At 42.3% G+C, this 22082-nt stretch overlaps 1 protein-coding gene across 1 annotated transcript in view; it reads right to left on the reverse strand.

Moving 5' to 3' along the window:
• Positions 1–22082, reverse strand: part of MEGF11 (multiple EGF-like-domains 11) — a gene marked incomplete at both ends in the record, with an annotated part of 178334 nt that overhangs the window by 30883 nt on the left and 125369 nt on the right. The window contains 3 exons of the mRNA XM_009879255.1: positions 2298–2400; positions 2805–2968; positions 4186–4306. Coding sequence (XP_009877557.1) covers positions 2298–2400; positions 2805–2968; positions 4186–4306 — 388 coding nt within the window. The remainder of the gene's footprint in view (positions 1–2297; positions 2401–2804; positions 2969–4185; positions 4307–22082) is intronic.

The following is a 22082-nucleotide window of genomic DNA, read 5'->3' on the forward strand; positions in this document are numbered from 1 at the left end:
ACACGAATTCTCTGTCTGGTGTGAGTGGGCAAGAAAACCTTCAGAAGTTGCATGTTCCTGAACTTTCCCGATATTTTTCAGGCCATGCCTAATTAGTACCAAATTCAGAAAGCAAAAATTTTAAGCCTGAATTATTTATCATGTCGTATTTATAAAATGCACCGCAATACACATCATGGCCCAGTTCACAACAACTACAGATAAGATTAATCTTTCACCGATGCCGTACTCCTTAATATGAAAACATAATTATCTAGCAGAAGAGTTTCTTAAATTACGTACTTTCAAACTAGTATAAGCAGAATTTATCTTTGTGTCTGGTGTTAAGCCAAGTGGAAGAAAACATTGGAAGCAGAATTGACAAAACACATGTTGGCTCTGTCTATCAACATTTCCCGCATACACCTTACATCGCCTTGTCAACATCTCAACTCCAACCTGGTCTCGAACACTAACGCAGTATTTTCCTCCCTGAACTGTGATCCTGAAGAAGGGAATTCAGAACTGCAGGTCCACATTAAAGGACAAAGTGTTTAGTTTGCAGTAAGACCCCTGCAGGTTAATAAACATTTATCTTTATCTTGCTCAATATAGAAAATTAAAAAAGAATATGACAGAAATCATTCTCACCTTTAGTGGGAGCAATTCGTATCTGCATTTGACGTGCAGTTACCGACATGCATGGGAGAAGCACAAAGTATTTGTTGCACACGCCTTTGAGAAAAAGCTACAATTTTATTCTGCATGGCATGCAAAATACATTTTCTGTAGTTTCCTCTGGAATGCTACATCCAGAAAGATATGTAATAAACTGTTAGAGTAAGTGTGTGTAAATATATCTATTTAATTTACCGTACTTTTAAAAACCACTTTCTCCCTTGAAGAAACTCACAATGACTACAGGAAAGCTTACCATCTGTTTCTCTGATGATCATCAATAATGCCCAGAAGAGTTGTAAAGCCTGATAGATGGATATATTGGCAGTAAAGAGGCTCAAAGAAAGATGAATGCATTCCAGTGAGTGAAGAACGCAGGCTGGAGGAGGGGATATTACTGAGCTTATAAAATGGATTTTCTTGTAGGAAAAATGCCCTTTTCAGGGATGCTTGCCCAGTATCTTTAAAAGTGGCTTTGTTGTAAGCAGTGTGTAGAACTTCCTATTTTCACATTTTATTTAATTCTTACAAAGTTTTTTTCATTGTACTTTCTATGTATCATTTCACTGCTTTTGCTTCACCCTTCTAGGAGCTGAGCTGCCGTGGTGACGTTCTCTCCACCAGAAACAGAAGGCATGCACTGGTTTAAGCCATAAATGAAGGAGCAAGGTGACAGTACCCCAAATGCTGGCTGCCTGACCAGCCTGCCCCGCTCCATATTTTCTTCCACCCTGTACTTGTCTGGAAAACAATTAAATTTTCCATATGAATTGCTGTTAATGTAAATGCATTTTGATTGCTAGTGCTGCTGGTAGTTCTGCAGTTGTGGGCAAGAATATAAGTTTATTTCCCTCCAAGGCCTCTACAGGGTGCTGAGGGAGATTAACCAGTATTTTAGGCAGCCAAGTGTGAAATATTGGTTGGGTCAATAATTTGCTCCCTGCTGCTGTTAGGTTAGCTGTCCAAAGCTGGCAAAGAGACATATCGCTATGGGGTCAAGTGTGGGTCTGATTGTCCTGAGTCCTCCAGCTTGGACTCTCCAACTCCACTGACCACTCCCCTCTGCCTCTGTAGTCACGAGAACTCTTTGTCAAAGTGGCATTAATCCTCCCCCAATACCAGCCCTTCCGCGTGACGACAAGCATGGAAAAATGGGAAAAGCATAAAGACAGTGTTTTGTGACCAAACTGGGGTTTGTATGACCAGCTGTAATGACTCTTAGGGATCAGAAAACATCTATCTGCACCCCCAGGGGTGACGATCCCGAGATTCACCGGACCACAACCGCAACCCCGGGGAAAGGGCTACTCAAGGAGAAAAGCTCTGCAGGATTTCCAGATGATCTGCATCCCTCCCGAGGATTCTTTTTACAGAAGGATAACATCTGGCTCCAGGTTTGGAGCCATCTTCAACTAATCTGAATACAAATTTAATGAATGCCAATTATTGTCACCATCGGGAGAGATTTAAATACGAGTAAGTTCGGCTGATCTTGTCTCAACCTATTATTCACAAGTTTGCAGTCACAAGTCCGGTGCTATAACTGATGCAATAGCAAAGCAAAACAACTCACCAAAAAACCCCTCCAAACCCCAGACAAAAAGCCCCCCAAGGTTTACAAAGGTAATTGTTAATTTTACCTGTCCAGCCTGCAAGACAGCAGCAGTAACCGGTGACAGGATCACATCCATCTGCATGGCTACAGTCACAACGTTCACTGCAATTAAGACCATATGTTCCATCCTTCCAAAAATATAATAAAAAAGTCTCTCAGTAATCAGTTTTTGGTTCTAAAATGTACAAAATCATCTATCATGTCCCTCTTAATGCTGAATTGCGTTTTTTTAAATTAACATACAGAAGAGATAGAAACAACTCAGCGCTTAACATTTCTACATAGAACCAGAGGAGGAATCACTTTAAAAAATGATGTTCAAGAAAATGCAGATAACACGGCAATAGCTCTGATAAAATACAATGCACAGTATAATATGTCTACTTGACTGCTAGAACCCCAATCTGTTATTTCCACATGATTTCCTTCAGATATCTATAGACAAAATGAGATAGAGACCTGCTGTACATTTAGAGGAGCTACATGGACTGTGGTTTTAGAGGGGATGCAAGCCCATCCCAGCTGTACTTACGGGACATGGCTGGTCACAGAATTCCCCTTGCCATCCTGGCGAGCAGAGACAAAAGCCATCAGCTGGCCTGCAAGCCGCTCCGTTGGTGCAATAACACGTCTCGTTACAATTAAGCCCCCAGCTTCCGCTTGAGCACGGAATAGAGCAATCCACTCCTTGCCACCCTAAAGAAACAGAGGAGACAAACAGCATTTGGGATGTTTTAATGATAAAAAAGCAAGGTAGAGACAGCAAGAAAGACAGCTTGTGTCTCCTGTTCTTGGTGTAAGTTAAAGACTATCCTGGGGTGAAAGACTGACCCTTTAACTCTGATCGCTCAACTTCATCCACCAGCACCTGTACATACAAAAAGGTGATAAAGGTATTGCTGAGTTGGCTGTTTATCAGATGAAGGTGTGGGACGCCTCCCTGGGAGCTGCTGGGGCAGCCGGAGAGCGCGGTACTGTCCGGCAGGCTGGAGATCTGCCGATCAGCGGGAATGCAAAAAACTTGCCATTTGATGCTGACTGTTTCTTTTTTTTTTTTCTTTTCAAGAATTCTCTTTAATATAAAGAACCTATTTCACCTAAAAAAAAAGAGCAAGGCCATAATTTCTAACCATTAAGGCTCAAATCTTAACTACCAGCCGCACAACAGCTTTCATCACACCGCGGCTGTATGTAATGGAGTTGAGCAGTAACTCATGGTTTATACACCCTCATTAAATGGGGTTCTACAGTAATTCATTAATTCATATCTGAAATGTCAGATTTTATCGTTATTTGCCTCTCTTCTGGTTTAGGGCTTATGCATGCCACACAGGCATAGCTCCTGTTGGTATTCTGGGAGGAGGCACCGCTACACAGGGAACACAGGAGACCCTGTGCTGTGGAGCAGGGCAAGATTCTGAAGTGACGACTGGATATAGGGGTTACGCTCACCACTGAGCACATGAGGGAATTGGGGACATATGGGTGGGAAGAAAAGAGGGGCAGGAGGCTGCCTCTGCTCCCTTGCCCAGCTGTGTCATGCTAGGCATGGAGGGGAGAACAGGAGCTTTTGAGTCCTGGAGAAACAGGGCAGGAAACTGATAGAGAAAAAAAACCAAACAACAGTCTGAGGATCACTTTGCATTTCCTCTGGAGAGGAGCGGTGGCTCTGCCAGCACGCTTACTTCTGTGAGCTGTTTTTGCAGCAGAGCAGTTAAGCCTGGCCCCTGTTCAGGGCAGAGACAAAACATACAGGCAAGCCCCTGTTGAGTTTTGATGCCTGGGCAGACTGTTGAATTACTGACAGGCACAAGAAAATAGTGGAGTTACTGACTGCACAGCTGTGCCACTTTAAAAGGGGAGAAGCATTGACGCCAAATTGCAGACAATTGTTAAATCTGAATTTTGTTTACCTTCTCTGCAATAGCAGAGCCCATCCACAGGGGAACACGCACCCTCGTTTTTGCAATTACAAACCGACGAGCAATTGGTTCCGTAGGTTCCTGCCATGCAGGTAATGGTGCAGTCATCTCCCTGCAAACCCAAAAAAGAGTCGTCGTCAGCTAAAGGAATCTGAACTGCAGGAAATTCCCATCTCTGCACAGGGAGGCTTTCTCTTTCGAACAGTGAACAGAGTGTTGTGAGCTGATTGCTGAGTCTTCAGCACTTGAGCAGTCACCACTGCTTCCCAAGTTTATGATGCAATTAGTGTTTTGATTGACTTGGAGGAGAGGGACAAGTTTCTGGCGTCCATTCAGCATTACAAAAACAAACCTCCTAGAGCAGATGTTAGATCATTAAGCAAAACATCACTTATGGAACACTCATCACGAAACATCCAGTCTGAAACTGTGCAAAGATTGCTCGGCATTTCTTGGGAAATATATTCTAAGCCTAATGTTGTTAAAAAGCTAAAGGATCTCCTACGTGCTCATCTTCCACAGACTGGCAGAGAGGAAAACTACATGGCAGGTGCACTAGATCTTTTTGATGTGTAGCTGGTACCTGCATTTGTTTTCAGCTAATTTGCATGAGATTGTGACTTTAAGAAGAATGCTGAACAAGGAGCGATGCCTATGTCAGAAAGAGGAGGCACATGGAGCAGAACACAGAAACCAACAGTCTCTCTCCTGTTTCTGCCTTAGGTGTGGGGAAAGTGAGGGAAAGGAGAGTAAATACTTGAAAGCTGCAGAAATATAGAATATTGCAAAAGTAAATTATGGTACACTCTATGCGCTGATTAACTTGTGTGGCCGAGAGACACGGTTCTTATTAACATTGTCCATCTGATCATAGAATCACAGAATGGCCTAGGCTGGAAGGGACCTTAGAGATCATCTAGTCCAATCTCCCTGTCATGGGCAGGGACGCCACCTCTCCACTAGACCAGGTAACACATGGGGACCGAGCGGGAATCGAACCCGCGATCTCAGTGTTGCCATTGTCGTCAGCACCACACTCAAACCACTGAGCTAATACAACTCGGGAATTAAAATGTGAGCACAGTTCCTTTAAAATTACCTACTGAGTCCCGTAGATGGGTCTACATACGTTAGCATATACAAGACATCTCTATTCCTTTTTATTCCATGCATAGTCCTGACATTCATATCACAAATTAGCTCCTAAATTTACTCCTTCGGTGAGTCAAACTTTAATAATTTAGTTCTATGTCAGAGAAAGCTATCCTACTCTGAAGTTAAATGTAACTACATTGCACAGTGTGACCTATACCATAGCTCAGGGGAAAAGATATTGCCCAAAATCGTAATTTTGCAGGTGAGAGGCTTCACTGTATGATAGGAGGATCCATTTATCAGGAGAAAAATGTACAAAATGTCAGCCACCCTGTGCCATGGCAAGTACCTCCAGGAGCCTGTATATCACAGCATCAGACACTGAGAGAGTAAAAGGAAATACGAACAGATTTCTGAGCACCATAAACCCCCATATGCTTGCTGTAGCAGTTCTGCCTGGCACCAGTGTGACTCATCCTGTTTTATATTAAAAACTTTGGTTTAGGGGGTAGTAAAAGAAATGGTTAAAAAGACATGTCGCTCAGAAGTCAGTCCTACACGTCTCTGATTTTTGAGTGAAAGCGGTGTTTGTAAAAGATGCTATCTTTGACCTTGGCGGAGTAAAACAAGTTCCCCTGAAAGGGCCTGGCAGGAAAAGGCGCTGTCTTGACAGCCGGAAAATCCTGAGCCCGCTGCCCCTCATTACCCTGCCAGCATGCCTACAGAATGAGCTACAGGAACCCGGAGCCAAGCGCGATGGCAAAGGGGCACTCAGTCTCCACGCCTAATCAATCCTCTGCCTTTCTCCTGCGTGTGACAATTAGGCAGCCAATTAGTGCCACTTAGAAAGCCGTATCTTTTGTGAATGAAACTCCCAACTCGTTTCATGTAGGACACAGAAGTGCTGGCACTGCCAATAATTTCTATGACAACTGATCTTATCTGGATTTGAACTAGTGATCTAGAAGTAAGAGAAAATTCCTTCGAAAAGAAAAGCGGAACAGAGTGGTGTAATGCTAAAAGAGCCCCTTGGGAACCAGGATAACTAAACCAGCACCCGGGCCATGGGTAGGGGCAGCAGGTGGATTTCCAGCCCCCCAGCTGACTCCCAGCTCGTGCTGCGGGGTAAGTTCTCCCTGGCCAAGTGCACAACGGGCTGGTGCGTGTTGAGCGGTCGCTCTGCGTGGAGGGCACTCCCACACAGACACTTTGGGGATGACGCCAAAGAGAAGGTATCGTACACAAGCTGAACGTCAGGCTGCTTCATCTTTATTTGAGTTTTGGCATTTACTTTAATGCATTATACTTTACGGAGTAACAGAGGTTGGTCATTCTGGCTGTCCAACCTTCTAAGCACCTACTTTGCAAACAAACCTTAACTGAAAAAATAACTGGCTTAATGAGATTTCTGTCTGTGGGTTTGACTAGCGAGACCTTCAGAGCTCTCTGAGTGACAACTGCCAAATACACTTAACTTCTTAATTACATAAGAGGAAAATGCACTTGAACTATAGCACTGGCTCTAAGATTTTATTAATTATAAATGCACATCCCATTATTAATATTTTGAACTTGATTTGGGAGAATGACCTATGAAATTAAATGCATTCAGGTACTGTTAAAGATATGTAAATTCCACTTCCCTCTCACCACCTGCTCAAGTGAATAATGCTGCAGTATACATCTATCCAGTTGTTAATGAGTTATATATTCTGTTACCAGATTTCAGATGTTGTGTATTGAATCTTCACTCTTGCAATAGGGTACTTTATCTTTCTATCCTATTTAGTAAAATTAATCAACAGCTGTGCTCCTTATGTTGATTATTCTTTTTTTTTCTATTGAGATCAGCAGGTTAATGAGAGTAGTGAAACGCCTGGATGTGGTATACATGATAGGAAAGAGTAGCTAATTCAATCAAACATATACCTCTATAAATCTCAAAGCTATATTAAGAAATCTAGCTATACATAACTCGCTGTTTTGCACCTCTATTTTCCAAGTCGAGATGGACATCACAAACTTTCCAAAGTGCTTCATCTTCCTAAACATTTTCACTTAGAAGGCCCAATTATCAAAATACGCCCTTGAAGACTATCGAATGCATTATTTCTTAATTTCAGGGATTGAATCTGACTCTCACAAAATCAATGGAAAACCTCTTTTTAGAGGATGTGGGGTTAGAGCCAGCTCCTGTAAAAGCCTCACTCGGTGCGTGAAGAGGCAGGTTCCTGCTCTGCTTTGCACGCCCCCTTGCAGAGCCTGGCCTGCAGGGTGGCACCTCCCTGCACCCAAGGACAGGGTGTCCCACATCTCCACACAGCTGCCCAGAAGCTAACACGAGTCAGCCTTCTTCGCTGTTTGAAATACAAATCTGATAGAAGTATCCCAACACAGCAAAGTTACAGCTTGCGGATCCCCGGGACCCTAAAAAGTCACCTCTAAATCAAAATGAGTGGTGGCAGTAATGTAACAAACATCACCTGCATGATCTTCTATACCTTTAAGTACTTCGGAAATGCTAATTGCTGCTGAAGCTAAATGACAGACCTTTCTAGCACCACAAGAGGTTCGGGCACACAGTTCTCGTTATTGTTCATTCTCCCCCAGGTATTGAGGGTTAGGTCCAAGGAACCAAACTCCATTAATAACCCCAGCTGCCAGCTCGCATCCATCAGCATCAAATATTAATAGACTCACGAGGGCCAGAACATACATCTTTCCAGATGGCAGTCAATAATACGTCTTGTTTCTGTTCAGGGAGAGGGCAAGATTTTCTTCCACGAAAATTATTGTTGTACAATATTAGTAGAGCTTAAAGACACACGGCTGCCTTAGGTGCTAGCTGTGTTAACAAGCTCTGGACACTTCAGAAAGTGTTTTCCCTGGATTAATATTGCCCTAACAGATGAGATTTCTTGTTTCTGTTAAAAATATATTCCTCCTGCAAACAACGACCAACTCCCTTTAAAATCCTCCTCCAGTGTTCAATACAAAGATTCACATTTATTCCTCTACCTTTTGGATCAGGCCTTTAAATGCCTGAAAGGTATTTTCAAAGGAAAAAAAGGGTATCCCAGACCATAAGGGGAGTTAATAACCCAAGAATAGTCAACAACACCTGGCAAAGTCTGCACCCATATGTGGACTGTTTCAAAGTTTAACAATTTAAGGATGTGAAATGAAGAATTTTGGAAGTAGCTACAATCTACAGGAATAAATCTGCCTTGGAGGGCTAAAGCCTGGTTCCACTGAAGTCAGTGGCAAAAGAGAAAATCAATTTTTCAAGGCCTCTGCAGGGCAGAAGACTAAGAGGGCTGTTACTGAACTTGGCCTCAAGTTTGCATGATAAAGACCTATGTGACAGGTTGGTTTGAGTGCTCTTATGGTTTAATCTGGCAAGGTGCTGAAAATCCTCAGCTCCTGTGCAGATTATTGGGGAGGACTGACAACACGGCAAAGCCACACATTTGACCCGTCAGTAATCCAAAACGTGACTCCAACTAATCTGAGATTTGCAGTACGGTATCTGATTTTCCCCCCCATCCTCCTCCTCGCCTTTCTTGCGCCAGAGGAATTCGAGGCGCGGTGCCTGTCACCAGCAACGGGGAAGCTCGATGCTCGGTTCTCTGAGCTCATAGTGCACGAGGTAGGAAGAAGGCCATGGTGCAGTGCCACATGGATGTAATGACAAATAGATCAGAATACAAATCGCAGGTGCTGTTTGCACCGGATGCCTGTATGTCTGGATAAGGCGACTGGCACGGATTTAGCACATGAAGGCAGACATTTACATGCACGCACCCAACGTGGCACACCAGCGTGTGTGCGATGATGCAGACCGCAGATACAGTTCTGTATATTTACTTACTTAATTGTGACATTTACAATTAACCCGAAGTGGTTCTCCACAAACATTCCCTCAAGGTAAACATATGGTATCCAGCAACACAAACTGTCAGAACAAACTAATTTCCCTGATGGTGTTCCAGTGGAAATTAATGTGCTCCTCACAAGTGTATTAGCAGCCCTAGGAAACTTTGTACTTTTACCGGTCTTCTCCTCCAACCTGGACTCAAACAATTTATTCATGACCTTACTATACAGCATCCTTAGTTTTCCACACATAATGATGTCCTCTGGCAGAATTCCTTTCCCCTCTGGGTGTTACTAATTACTCCCTGCAGATGCTATTATTGCTGGTAATGATAAAATGCAGAAAAAAGGTTGGGGAGGGATCCTGTGCCCTGTACAAGCCGAGCATTCCATTTGCAGGTAATCACTGTTACTAAGAACCGACAAATGCTCCTCTACCCACTTTATAACATTATGTGATGTAGCTGTGCTAGAGTTTGATATACATCTAAATCGGCACGATGAAGCCACTGACGACCTCATTCAGTCTCCTTTTCCCTTTGCCCTTTTTATGGGAGAAGATGGGCTGAAGCAGAAAGGATGGAAAAAGAGCCTTCCAATATTAAAAAGTGACTTTACAGCTCATGACTCATCCAAACCCACAACCATTGGCTGTCCTGAATATTAAATCATAAAGAACTTCAACAGCCATCTGCAAAGCTTCCTCCAATCTGGACTTCAGTGGCATCGCAGTCAGCTGAGCATACTGTAAGACGTGGACATGCCATAAGGATGAAGCGCAGCTACCTTTGGAGTGGGAAGGACTTCCCGCTTTGCTTCCTGTAAGCTTACAAGGATTTACAAACATTTACAAATGGATGTCAGCGTTTTGCTTCACCTCTGAATTCGCGCTAATATGCTAATTCATACAGTACATTTCACGGTAAATGCCATGTTCGGAATTAGTCAGCCTGATAATAATTCTGAAGTTTGGATTTTGATCATGCAAACAAAATGGAAACGTGATTTGTTATAAGGAGAGTAGTAAGTAAAATTATTATAAATAATAATAAAGTACTTACAGTCATTTATTAAATATTTTTAAATTACATTTCACTGGTTATAGCCAATCACTGTTTATAGTCAAAGCCTTTGTTACGCAAAAGCAAAGCTAGGAGCATTGACTGTGACGGGAGTAAAAGCTACCACAAAGTAACTGTGATTTGCTATTTTGCAAATTGTATATACAACATCTGGCTGAAGTTTGTGGATTCCTACTTCAAAAAACCCCAAATATATTTGCTACGGCCTTCTACTGGCATAACACATGCTGCTCTCTTGGTAAGGCTACCTGGTCCAGAATTCTCACTTCTGGGGCTGTGAGAGCCTCTCATTTCCCAATCTAGGTTTTCTGTTTCCCATTGCACAACCTCACAATTGATCTGAGATACATTAACACTATATCTGGGTTATTTTTATTTCAAATGCAAGAGTACTCAGACTATGGTCCCAGGGCTATAGGGGCTTCAGAGCAACAATTATCCATCCATCCATCCATCCATCCATCCATCCATCCATCCATCCATCCACCCACCCACCCACTCACCCATCCATCTTCCCAAAAGTGACCTTCTGCTGATGATGCTGAAACTCAGAAAAGCCTTTGATTAGGATTTGGCTACCTGGAGAAAACTTTGTCCCTATCAGGATTGGAGAACTTGTGCAGCCTTTCAGCCTGGACACCACGTATGCATCTCTCGAGCTGGAATTAACTGCACAGAGCTCATGGTTTTCAGCACAGTAAATCTCAGCTGTGAGGGACTGGCTGTGCAGGATGCAAGGATTTGCGCGTCTAAGAGGTCGGACAACGCACACCGGCTCAGGGCTCTTTCAAACTGGGGCTTGGGCCCCGAGGTCTCATGTCTGAATATGTCCCTGTCGCACTAACTCACAGACACTGTGTGTGCAAGACAGGTCTCATCTTTTGAAGCAGAGGGTGTGCAGAATCTCACCACTTTCCCGTTCTCCAGCATCTTAGCTCCAACCTGCTTCATACATCCAAAAGGAAAAATGTTGTGGCACAGTAAAACTGTCGATGAAGTGGAGCAGTACTCCGTAAGAATAAAGGCAGCAAATTCTGGCTTTGTGAGGGGTTTTTTTTTTTGCCTCCATGAAATCAAATGAAAACAAAAATCAAATTAAACTTTCAATGAAAAATTGGATTTTGCATACTAAATCTCAGGAAACCTGAGCTGGAATTCTGCCAGTGAGCACTATAACCCCCCTCACCACCAGGGAATGGTTTTCTAGTTTGCACTAAAAATATGCCCAATATCAGTCAGTAATTCGCAATTAAAAAAAATCCATTTCTACTGTTCAAGCCACCTGAATATGGACATTAAAAAAAAATAGAAAGAGAATTCAATAAAGAGAGCAGGCAAGAGAGAGCACCCTTCCCCCTGCTTCCCATAAATCAGTGTAGCACCGTTGCTGGCAAAAAAATTTAGTCTGACTTTACAACGCTTGAATATCTGCCTGGTTTAGTATTTAGGCCTTAACTGCAAAGCACTTTAGTGTCAGTGAGGCAATGAATACAGCATCATATAATTAAATGTATTCACAAGGAAAGTGGTGTGGAGAGTAAAAAAGATGATCATCAACCTCGGAACAAGATTTTTTCTACGCAGTCAGCACTTTTCACCTAATAAAATATCACAAACCACGTTTATCCAGGAGGGACCTCTCCAAAAATAGGAGATTGGATTTAGACTGGATGAAACAACTCCTACATCATTTCCTCAGGACATTTCATCTGGCGAGACGGCGCATCATACCTGAGAGGACAGCCTCCCCCAGGCAGCCTCTAATGGAGAACAAGCAACAGGCCCGGCAGCTGGCTACCGAAAAGCAAGATATGAACACAAACTCCTAATTCTGGTCACAGCAGAGCCGGGGAAATTGTTTATGGAGCAGGTGGAAATGAAAACATCTCTAATTCATAGTTTAGGTTTAGTTAACGGGAAGATGCACTAAGCAGGTCAATCATCTCTGTATCAGGAGGATTATTAATACATGTTGTGGGACCAGCTGCATAACCAAGTCCTCTGTTTAGTTAAAGTGATTTAAATCTGGAATAGAGCCACTTCAGATTTATTCAGGTGAGGCAAGGAGTAGACTCTCAGAATATTTTAAACTTAACTCTAGGGAAGCTCTAAAGAGTCAAACATCGGGGGCTCGCTGGTGTTACTATAACCAACTTGGATCAGCCGCTGTTGTAAAACGTGCCAAAACCCATGGTCATACTGCAATTAAACGTCCCCAAACGTAAAATGGCCCAGGCAGAATATGCATTATTTCAAGTTAGTGGAATGCCTTTACATGCCTGAGAATCATGTACTTGGTACACGTGTTCTTCACAATACACTCAACAAGCTACTTTGTGTCCAAATTGTGGGACAGAAGCTAGCCAAGTATGTCAAAATCCTAAATCGCAGCTGTTGAATGCTACTGGTAAAGCCAAAAAAAAAAGGCTGGTGTATTCTGCTTTTTTAAAGGAAGGCACCTGAATTGGAGTTATCACTACGGTAAAGATCTTAACTCAGTGTGCAGTCCCACATTTTTTCCCCCCAGATTTGGGTAGAACAGACCAACGGCTAAAAGAAGCCCAAGCCACTTGGAAACACCGAGAAGCATTTCAGAGCAGCGCAGTGCACTTCAGTGAGAATCCAGAGCTGGCTATGACAGTTCTGCACTAGCTCTTTCATGGGACTGTATTTGTCTGGAAATGAGAGATGGTTTCTGCTCTGTCCACATAGCCTGAGTGGCACAGTCCAAGATCCACCTTGTAGAACAATTGTGGCCTCTCATCTTTTTGGCAATAATAAATTTGGAACCTGGCTGACAAGTCTGAACAGTTCTGCAAAAAGGACATTGCAAAAACAGGAAATAAAAGGAATCATTTATACATCCAGCCTCTATGACACCCTCTAGCAAGAAGATCCACAGTTTAATTATAAATACAAAGGAGAAAATTTATCTTTATTCCTTCACTTCAAATCTACAGCCTGATTTCTAATTGGGAAACTTCTTACAGTGTGATAAACAGCGGGCATGCATTCCTTCTTCCCCCTTCCCACGGTGTAAGAGACCTCTCATGTATCCACCCTCAGTAACCTCTTTTCTAAGCAAAATCATCCCACTCTCTTATTCTCATTTTATGGAAGCCATTTCACAATTTAATTACGCATTCTGTGAAAAGCACTATCTTTGTCTTTAAACCTGCTGTGCAATCATTTAAATGGTTGCCCCTTGTTCCTGTGTTATTAGAAATAGTAAATAACCATTCCTTGCTCATGTTCTATGGGCCATCCACAGTGCCATAGATCTCTATCGCATCCCTCCTCAGCCGTCTGTTTTCTGAGCTGAGTTCTAGCTTATCGAGTCACTCTTTGTATAGAAGCCATTCCATATAAAAGATGATCTTTGTCACTATTCGCTACTTCCATTATATCCTTTGTAAGCAGGAATCAGCTGAACTGTACGCAGTAATTTGAGATTTAGATATATTAGGGATTTATACAATGCCATAAAAATGGGTTTTCCATCCTGTTTTGTTCTCTTCCTCACCATTCTAACGAATCTATCTGGAGCTCTGGGCTCGTTTGTTTTCTGACTGGTGCTGAGCACTCACTTGAGTTTTTCAGAGAACTATCCACTGTGATTTCCTGATCTCCCTCCCTGAATGACAGGAATTAAATTTGAACTCCCCTTTTGTGTATTTACTTAACATTATTTTCCTGTTGTCTCTTCCTCTGCATTTCTGAACACTGAATTTCAACCCGCCCAGTCATCCAGTACCATAAAACCTTTCTGCAAATTTGCTACTAGCTTTATACTTGACTAACACCTGCGGCTGACCGTGGTTCTGAGCTGCATGAACACATGTGAAAGGATCAAAGCACACACACACACACACACAAAAAAAAATGTATCTAAAGAAGATATTTCATGGGATGAAACGGATAACAGTCAGTGTCAACATTAAGCTAATGGGGTTTGCAATGTATCTTCTGAAAAGCTGGTAAATAACTTGGCAATCATAACACAGGCAGATAAAGAGATATCCCCTTCACACTTTCACAGATTTTCCCAAAACCAAAAAACCTCACCTAAGAGAGTCCAAGATGCAGGAAAATTTCATTTGCTTTCGCCATAAGAAAACACGCCAGGATTTTCCATTTATACATGTCTGATTATAAAGGATAAAGTCTTTTCCTTTGACAGCACAGTTAGTCAGAAAATGAAATGAAAAACTAACCTGTGACTTACATCTTAAACTTAGATGGTTTTAATGAAGTCAGTTTGCAATTTGAACTACCAGCAGAGTCAGCTACCAGCACTTTCATGCATAGATCCACAGATAGTGCAGATAAAGATATAGATATATACGTTTAGAAGCTTAATAGATGGAAGACACACTGCTATTGGCAAGCAGTTTATTCCTCTGCAAAATTCAGATCAAATAACCCAGTCTGAAGAGAATATTGAGCTCCACTGATTCTGAATGAGGCTACAGGAACAGAAATGCAATTTGACATAGCCACATTGCCAATTAACGATAAAATACAGGAAATATGTCAACTAGCAACAAAGGGAGAGACATTCAGGCTTTCTATATGAAGTTGGTTCCTTTGGACCCACTTACAAAAAATTTGGAGTTATTCAGGTAAATAAAACTGCAGAAGAGCCCAAAAGTAAAAGTAAATATACGAAGAAAGAGAAGGAGACCTGGGACTTGCTCACAGTTCTTATCAAATTACAGACACTGGGTGTGAGTGAGTAAGTTCTCATTAGTCGAGGCAGTCACTGAGACAAACTTGACTCTCATATATCTGGGAGAATCCTACCGAAGCTAGCAGTTGTGCCCAGGTAAACTTGGGCTGACAAAGTAGAGTTTGAGCTGTCACAGACAATTTCTGGAGCTTCTACATTGATCAGAGAGCGAGCAAATAAAATGAAATAGAAGTAGTTCATAAAAGGGTCTGAAAAATTCCATTGAATTTAAAGGAAAGGATGCAGTTTCCACAACTGAGGGAGACCCACTGTGTCCTGTGCATCCAGCGACTTTGTTAAATACTCCAGTACAATAGTTCACCTGCTCAAAAGCAAACAGTAAGTGCCCTGAAGTGAGAAGAGACCCTTCATTACGGCTCACGCAGGTGGGCGCTGACGCAGGCACTCTCAGGGTTTAGGAAAACACCAGCTCCTGAAGGCTGTGACTGCTGGTGCTCCAGCAGAAACATCTGACCAGTCAACAGGAGCTCTGGGGAGAGCACCAACAAGCCTAACAGGCACCAAGCCACTGGCAGAAAAATCCGTAGGGGAGAGGCTTAGTCTGAAAGCCTGGGAATACATGGGTGGCCTCCCCATAATGATCTCCCGCATCGGGATCTGAATGTAGGGTGTCTTCTCTTGTAATACAGCAGAGCCAGAAGAATCCATTAGTGAGTTTTTTATTGAAATAGTGGGTTTAGCCCACATCCAGCTCCTTTGCACCGAGGTGATGTTCATTGTTTCCCAGTCTACATGCAGCACGGCCACCTCAGGAGTTGATCAACTTTTCAGAAAGGCACCTGCCACTTAAGAAAGACGCGGCGCAACCTGAGTGGCTTGCAATGCTTACGAAGGGTGCTGTTCCAAAAGCTCTGAGTACCCGTGCTGTGCTGTTTGTCCCCAGAAAAACATCCTACAGGGACTTTAAAATGAATCACACGGCCACTCCACCAGACTTGACCTGAAGCAATGGTTTGTGAAGGGAAAATGGTGAAACGGCTCAGCCTGCCAGCAAGTCTGAGCTGATATCCCTGCTGATAGAAACAGGGTTTGCGATGTACATACTGATCCTCGGGGAGCTGGACTGAGACCAAAGTCATTTCATGCAGGCCACTGCACAGCCAAGAGAAGATAATTTTCAATCCGTATTGACCTGGCCTGGATTAGACCTCGTAGCCTTGGGATGCAAAACCTTATAGTCTTTTGTACCAGTGTAGCCAACAGCCTACAAAACCAAAATAAAGGCACAGCCATTCTATGCCTATAAATGTGCACTTTTGTAGGCATAGAGAAGTGGGTAAGAAAATTCAGAGGTCATCAATGAGAAAGGATATAAAGATGCAATTCAGAGGTAATTTTCTTCTGGTTAATGAATAGGCATAAATCCTGTTAGGTACAAACGACTCCTGGCTGGCTCTATTTGTGTGAGGAATATACCAGAAAACATTGGGCATGAGAAGTTTTGATTCATGTCCATAAACTCAGACCTTCCAACATGCAGCCCAGCTGACAGAAAAACTTCTGTACAACTAGAAAGTGACAGTTCTTTCATTTCAAGAGCAATTCTCCAGCTCACTCTTAATTAGGCTGTATGGAACAGAGTGTTTTTTGTTGCTTGCTTGAGATCCGCTCCTTGTTCCACACTCACTTGTGAAGTAGTCTGTAAGCTTGAAAAAATGATCAGATGAGTTTTCAGATTTATCTTAATCTAGAAGACAGGAAGAAAATGCAAGTTTGAAGAACAGTGCATTCCTCAGAGAGCAAAACCAGGAAAGGGGGATCTAGGCGTAGTTAGTTTAGAAGACCCGATGGTGTTATTATGACTGTCTCACAATTACAAGCAATTTCATCTGTATCCACTTTTCAAGCACCACATGAATACAATTTTAAACTTTTCCTATCATGGTTTCCCAGGGCACAGTTATATCTTCCATTTTTTCAAAGTTGGTTTAGTTGAATTTCCCATACGCCTGTCTTTCGCCTCACCCCCAGACCTAAAGCTCACGTCGATATCTGTTATCAAAGAGACTGCATTTCCTTCTTGCTGACTTTGACAAAGTGAACTTCTCAAAACTGTTCAGAGCACTTTGAAACTGCCAGATCTTTTTGCTGTTTCTTCAGTTGCATCCCACCACTCTCTTTGTATCCATGCAGGGACTTTCCCTCTTGAGCTGTTTCTTGATGACGAGTGATAGTCCTCCTGGGTTTGTTTTGTCTTTCCGTTGTCTACGTCTCTTTGCCCCAAGGGTAGCTGAGGAATTAGGCATGGCTACGGAGGGATGTCCCAAACATCTTAAAATGAAGTCTACTAAGAACTTAGAATAATTGAGGTGAAATAAAGGAAAAAACAATAAATAGGAAAGAGTTCAAAGGCTGGGAGCAGGGGAATTGATTTCTTCCATGTCGTGACTTAATATTTAGTCTTCGTTCAGGCAAAATCCTTTTGTTTTTAGGGAATGTGATGCATAGTACTCTTAACCTGGTTATTCAGGGAAAGGATTATGTGAACTCAAGGTCCATGAGCCCACGTGAGCATCCTTTGCTAGCCAACGTGTCACAGGGGACCTGACAGAGAGACAGTGTTACTGCAGCGCGGTAGGAAAGGCGAGGGGACTAAGGACAGAAATCTGTGGAAAACAAAGCTCTTTTAGCTTCGCTACTTATAGGACAATTTGTTTTACTTTTAGTATTAATTAGTAAACTCGCTCACTGCCAGCTACAGCCCATTCTCACCCACCTGTGCAGTATGGATGCCTTTTTGTGTACCCACTGCCACTACTGCTGGCCAGCCACCACGGGTTTGAGCCATCGGGTTATGAATACAAATAGGAAACCAGTGAGAAGAAAATGCATCTTCCTCGGGTATCTAGGTAATTCATGAAATGAGACTGGGCAAACTATTTCTGTTGCCTGTAATACTCCAGTTAATTGGACAACTGCTGTGCCAGAAAGCCTTCTCCCCACCTACAGCAAGTAAAATTTATACTGGTGGTTGGTAACAAGAACATCTTGATAAAATTGCTGAATTTATTTTATACCTATAAATGAAAAGAGCTCTTAACAAAGGGGGGTAACTGATATGCTCGGTAAATCAAGGATAAAAGGACACAGGCTCTATTGAAGATTTTTTCCCCTCGTCTTTTCTTTTTAAACCTTTTGATGAGGTGCCCTGTTGCTCTGAGATGAGCTTCCACTGAAGTACTTTTGGAATTATCTCAAAGAGAAATGGATCATTTAAATGAATTAAAGCCTCCAAAACAGATCCACTATCTCCAACCTTAGGTTCATTTTTTTATTAAGAATTTTGTGAAATTTATAAAATAACTTCACCACTGAACCAGGGACTTATAAGACAAAGAAATCTCATTCATTTTTTCCTGCTTCCTTCTGAAGTGGCAAAGGATGATACATTTAGAATAAAGATGAAAGCAAATATGTAGAAGAGAGGGAATCTTCTGATAAATTTGTATTTATCAGCCTTCAGTGTTTAGAAAACACCTAAAGGCAATGATTCTTCAAATTCCTCCAGACCTACCTGGGATTTCGGTCCTTCAGGGAAAATTCAATTGAAGATAAGATAAGGTGCTCCTTTCTATTTACTCTTTTTTTCCTTTTACACAACAGAGAGAATTTTAAAGGTGTAGGACAGGAAAGCATGCTTCATTTTTTTTTTTTAATATAGAGGGAAAGATTGTTTTTTCTCTCCTGTATGTTTTCTTCAGGGAACAAGAGATATTGTATGTGCCAGAAGGAAGCCAGTCATGGCTGGAATACTCAACAGACTTGACCTGTGAGTTCCTTGCGACTTCTACAGGTGACCCAAAATGGTGGCACTCCTCATTGCTACAGAACAGCAAACTGGTCATTTTACTCATTCTGTAGACACAGCACAGACTGGTCTGAGACTCTGGTGGGGGGAAACCCACACACATTCTCTGAGATTACCCACTATAGGCTGAGAGACTATCTATTTCAAAGTTTGTTATATATTTGCTATGCATTTGAATAGTTTTGTAGCGCTATAATAGAAATTTATTTTTACTAATGGTTGAGCTATTGTCCATTGTTAAAGGGTCTGACTTTTACTCTGATGAGCAGGCAGGCACATGTAAAACTTGGAAGTAACTTGCATCCCTGTGGTAGAGAAGCATTATGTTGAGAAACTCTGGCACGCTAGACAAAATCATGGACTTACAAACCCAGAAAGCCTGTGTTTCAGCCCTGAAGCACACAGATTCCCATTGAGCTCAGCCAAAGTTATAGATACATAAGCCCTTAGTTAAGAATATATTTGAAAGGCATTATTTCATGATGTCTTTAAAGTACAATTTTGATGCAATGTCAATAGAAGATGCAAATGGCTACAGATGCACAATACTGGGATATATTTTGGAAAGTGTTAGGGAATATGCATGACATTCCAAAAGCTGAAAAATCCACTAAGAGGTCATCACTGCTAGAGTTTCCATACTTTCCTGTACCGTGATGGGATCTACCAATATAGTCAAGGAATAGAAAAATGTCAGAATGGATTCTTTCATTTTGGTGATGAAGTGCTAGCTTTGCTTGCCAGCATGCAGGGTTCAATAAAAGCAGACAGGTCTTCAAAAAATTGCAGCATAAATAGATGAACTCTTTAAAGTAATATAAGTTCTGTCATCTAGATGTGAAATATAGACCTAAGTGCCCGCCGAAGTAAAAGCTGACCGCACATTCCATAGATAAGTGTTAAAGTTTTCTCAGAGTGTCTTGGGCTGAGAAATGTTTTAACTACATATCTCATTGCCACAATAGACAGAACGAAAGCATTTGAAGCTAAATCCATTTTTCAAAGGAAGAAAACAAAGCATCCATAAAGAAACAAAAGCATATCATAGGATGAGGTCTCCAGATAGCTACTGTTTTCAGGAAAGTTGCAATTAGCTGTGCGACGGAGAAGGTGAACTTAGTTGTATTTCAATAGCATTTATAATGATTTCAGTTAGCCGGAACGCTGATAAGTACGTGCAGGGGGTTGGTTTCAAGATTTCCTTGTGAGACAGAAGGTCAGGATTCCCGTGGTCTCCTGTCATATTTAATTCATATCCTCTAGCCTTCTTCACCACATTTATTGAATTACAGGAATAAAATTCAATGAACCAAAAACAAAAGAAGAGAGGACAGGGCAAATCCTGGTTTCTTTTACATCCCTACTGCACACCTGACCTCAGTGGGCTCTTAAGAGAGCATCTTAAAACAGAATTTTGAGGGAGGGAGAGGTACAAGTTAGTATAACCCCTCTCACCACCCCCATAATTGCACCCGAGTAATTTATTGCAAGGAGCGGCTATCTGCAGGTGGGAGTAAGGATCCAATTTCTACCAGACAGAATCTCCCTGTATACTTTTAAAGGCTAATCGTTGTGTACCCCCTGTGCATGTTTTTGTCAGATTCCTTCTTGTCACAAATGAGATGGCAGTAGAAGGGCTTTTCAAAACCATTCCTCAGAAAAGCATCACTGGCAATTCATCGCGAGTACTAAGAGGCAGTCCTCAAACACGTTAAAAATATCAGTTTCAGGGAAGTGCCCTATTGGCAAGCTGATAATGATGATTTCCTACAATCATTTTAATTAAATTGATACAGCCTTGATTCTCCCTTCACAAGCGAGATGCAATAAGCACAAGTGGTTCCAGCAGGCTTGCAGTGTGGACTTCACTGCTGGAGTATACGGGGAGTAGCTCCAGACACGCTCTGTGATTTTGGGGAAGAAGATTTTGTCGTGTCTCCTTCATCCCTATAGCCCTATGTTTATTGTCCCGTATGCTGCCTCCAAGAACTGGGCTGTTTGGGGTGTAATTGTGGGTCCATGAGATTTCTCAGCTATCTCTTCAGTTAAATCTGCACACAGCGTCTGCACCGTGATTTAAATATCTGTGCAGCTAAACTAGTGCAACGCTCTAGTGTGAGCACAGTCATATCAGAACCTCACACAAATAACCTGTACCGGTATCCAATAAAATCTTTACAATAGCGTAATTTGGCTTTAGAGCCAGGTATGTGCAAATCTGGTTGTTGACTCTGACCCAAAATATTCATCAAAAAAAGGGACACATAAAATGTTTTGAAATTCTATCCAAAACTGCAAGCTCACCAATATCTAGTTTTGGCATTTGAATTTTTGGAAATGTCATAGCTAATAAATAATGCATTATTTTCTGAGCTACAATGTACATTTTTCTTAAAAAATGAATCTGCTTAACTTCCAAAAAATGAAGTGCTCTGCTCACGTACATGTCAACCTATGGGACGGCTGCCTTTCCACTTAATACATTTAACAAAGGTGACCAGATGCTTTGTGTTTTTAATGGCTTGTTCTGCATCCCAACAAAATGTCCCTGTTTTGGCTGTGACTGCAGATGATTCATTCTGAAACCCAGCCCAGCTGCTCTGACACAGCCGAGGCAGGGCACAGTTAAAAAACAAGCCATCTGTGCAAAAGAAGTGGGCTGGGGGAGTGCTTTGTCAGGGCAAGACACTCATTCCCTGGTCACTCTTGTTTTCTAGGCATCCAGTAACCCCAAAGTCTTACAGGTCCAACCTCTTCCCCTTTGCAGTCCAATTTTGCAGCTATAACCCATCTCCCATCCTATTTTCTTCCTTCCCTACTTACTAAGAAACCCTTCAGCCTGCTCTGCTACATAGAGTGTGTGTAGATCAAACTTTTCTGTAAAATGTAAGACGTTGCTTCCACTTTCAATCTTTCCAACCACGTGGCAAAATTCCTGACCCTGTAGCTGCGTCAGCCAAGCCTCACGCTAGAAAAAGCAAGAGGGACTCATTTATGGCTTTTCTGAATAATTAGCTCTGCCCAGTTCTGTATCAGCATCACTCGATGGTCAGCGCCGCCAAAAGAGACATCCTGCATGCAGGAACAGTCGCGCCACTCGCGCGCAGGCTGGCTGAATTCAAGGGCAAAACTCTACCCGCAGGCAAAGCTCCCCGTTGCGTCGGCAAGAGGCAGGCAGAGTCTGTCTGTGCTTATTTGAAGGCAAAGCCTGGCCTTGAGTGTGTCGTTGAGTCACTTCAAGCCTTGCGAGGGTTCTGGCCCCGCAGCATCCTTCCGC

This window comes from Apaloderma vittatum, unplaced genomic scaffold (genome assembly GCF_000703405.1).
Source record: "Apaloderma vittatum isolate BGI_N311 unplaced genomic scaffold, ASM70340v1 scaffold4092, whole genome shotgun sequence".
Classification (NCBI taxonomy): Eukaryota; Metazoa; Chordata; class Aves; order Trogoniformes; family Trogonidae; genus Apaloderma; species Apaloderma vittatum.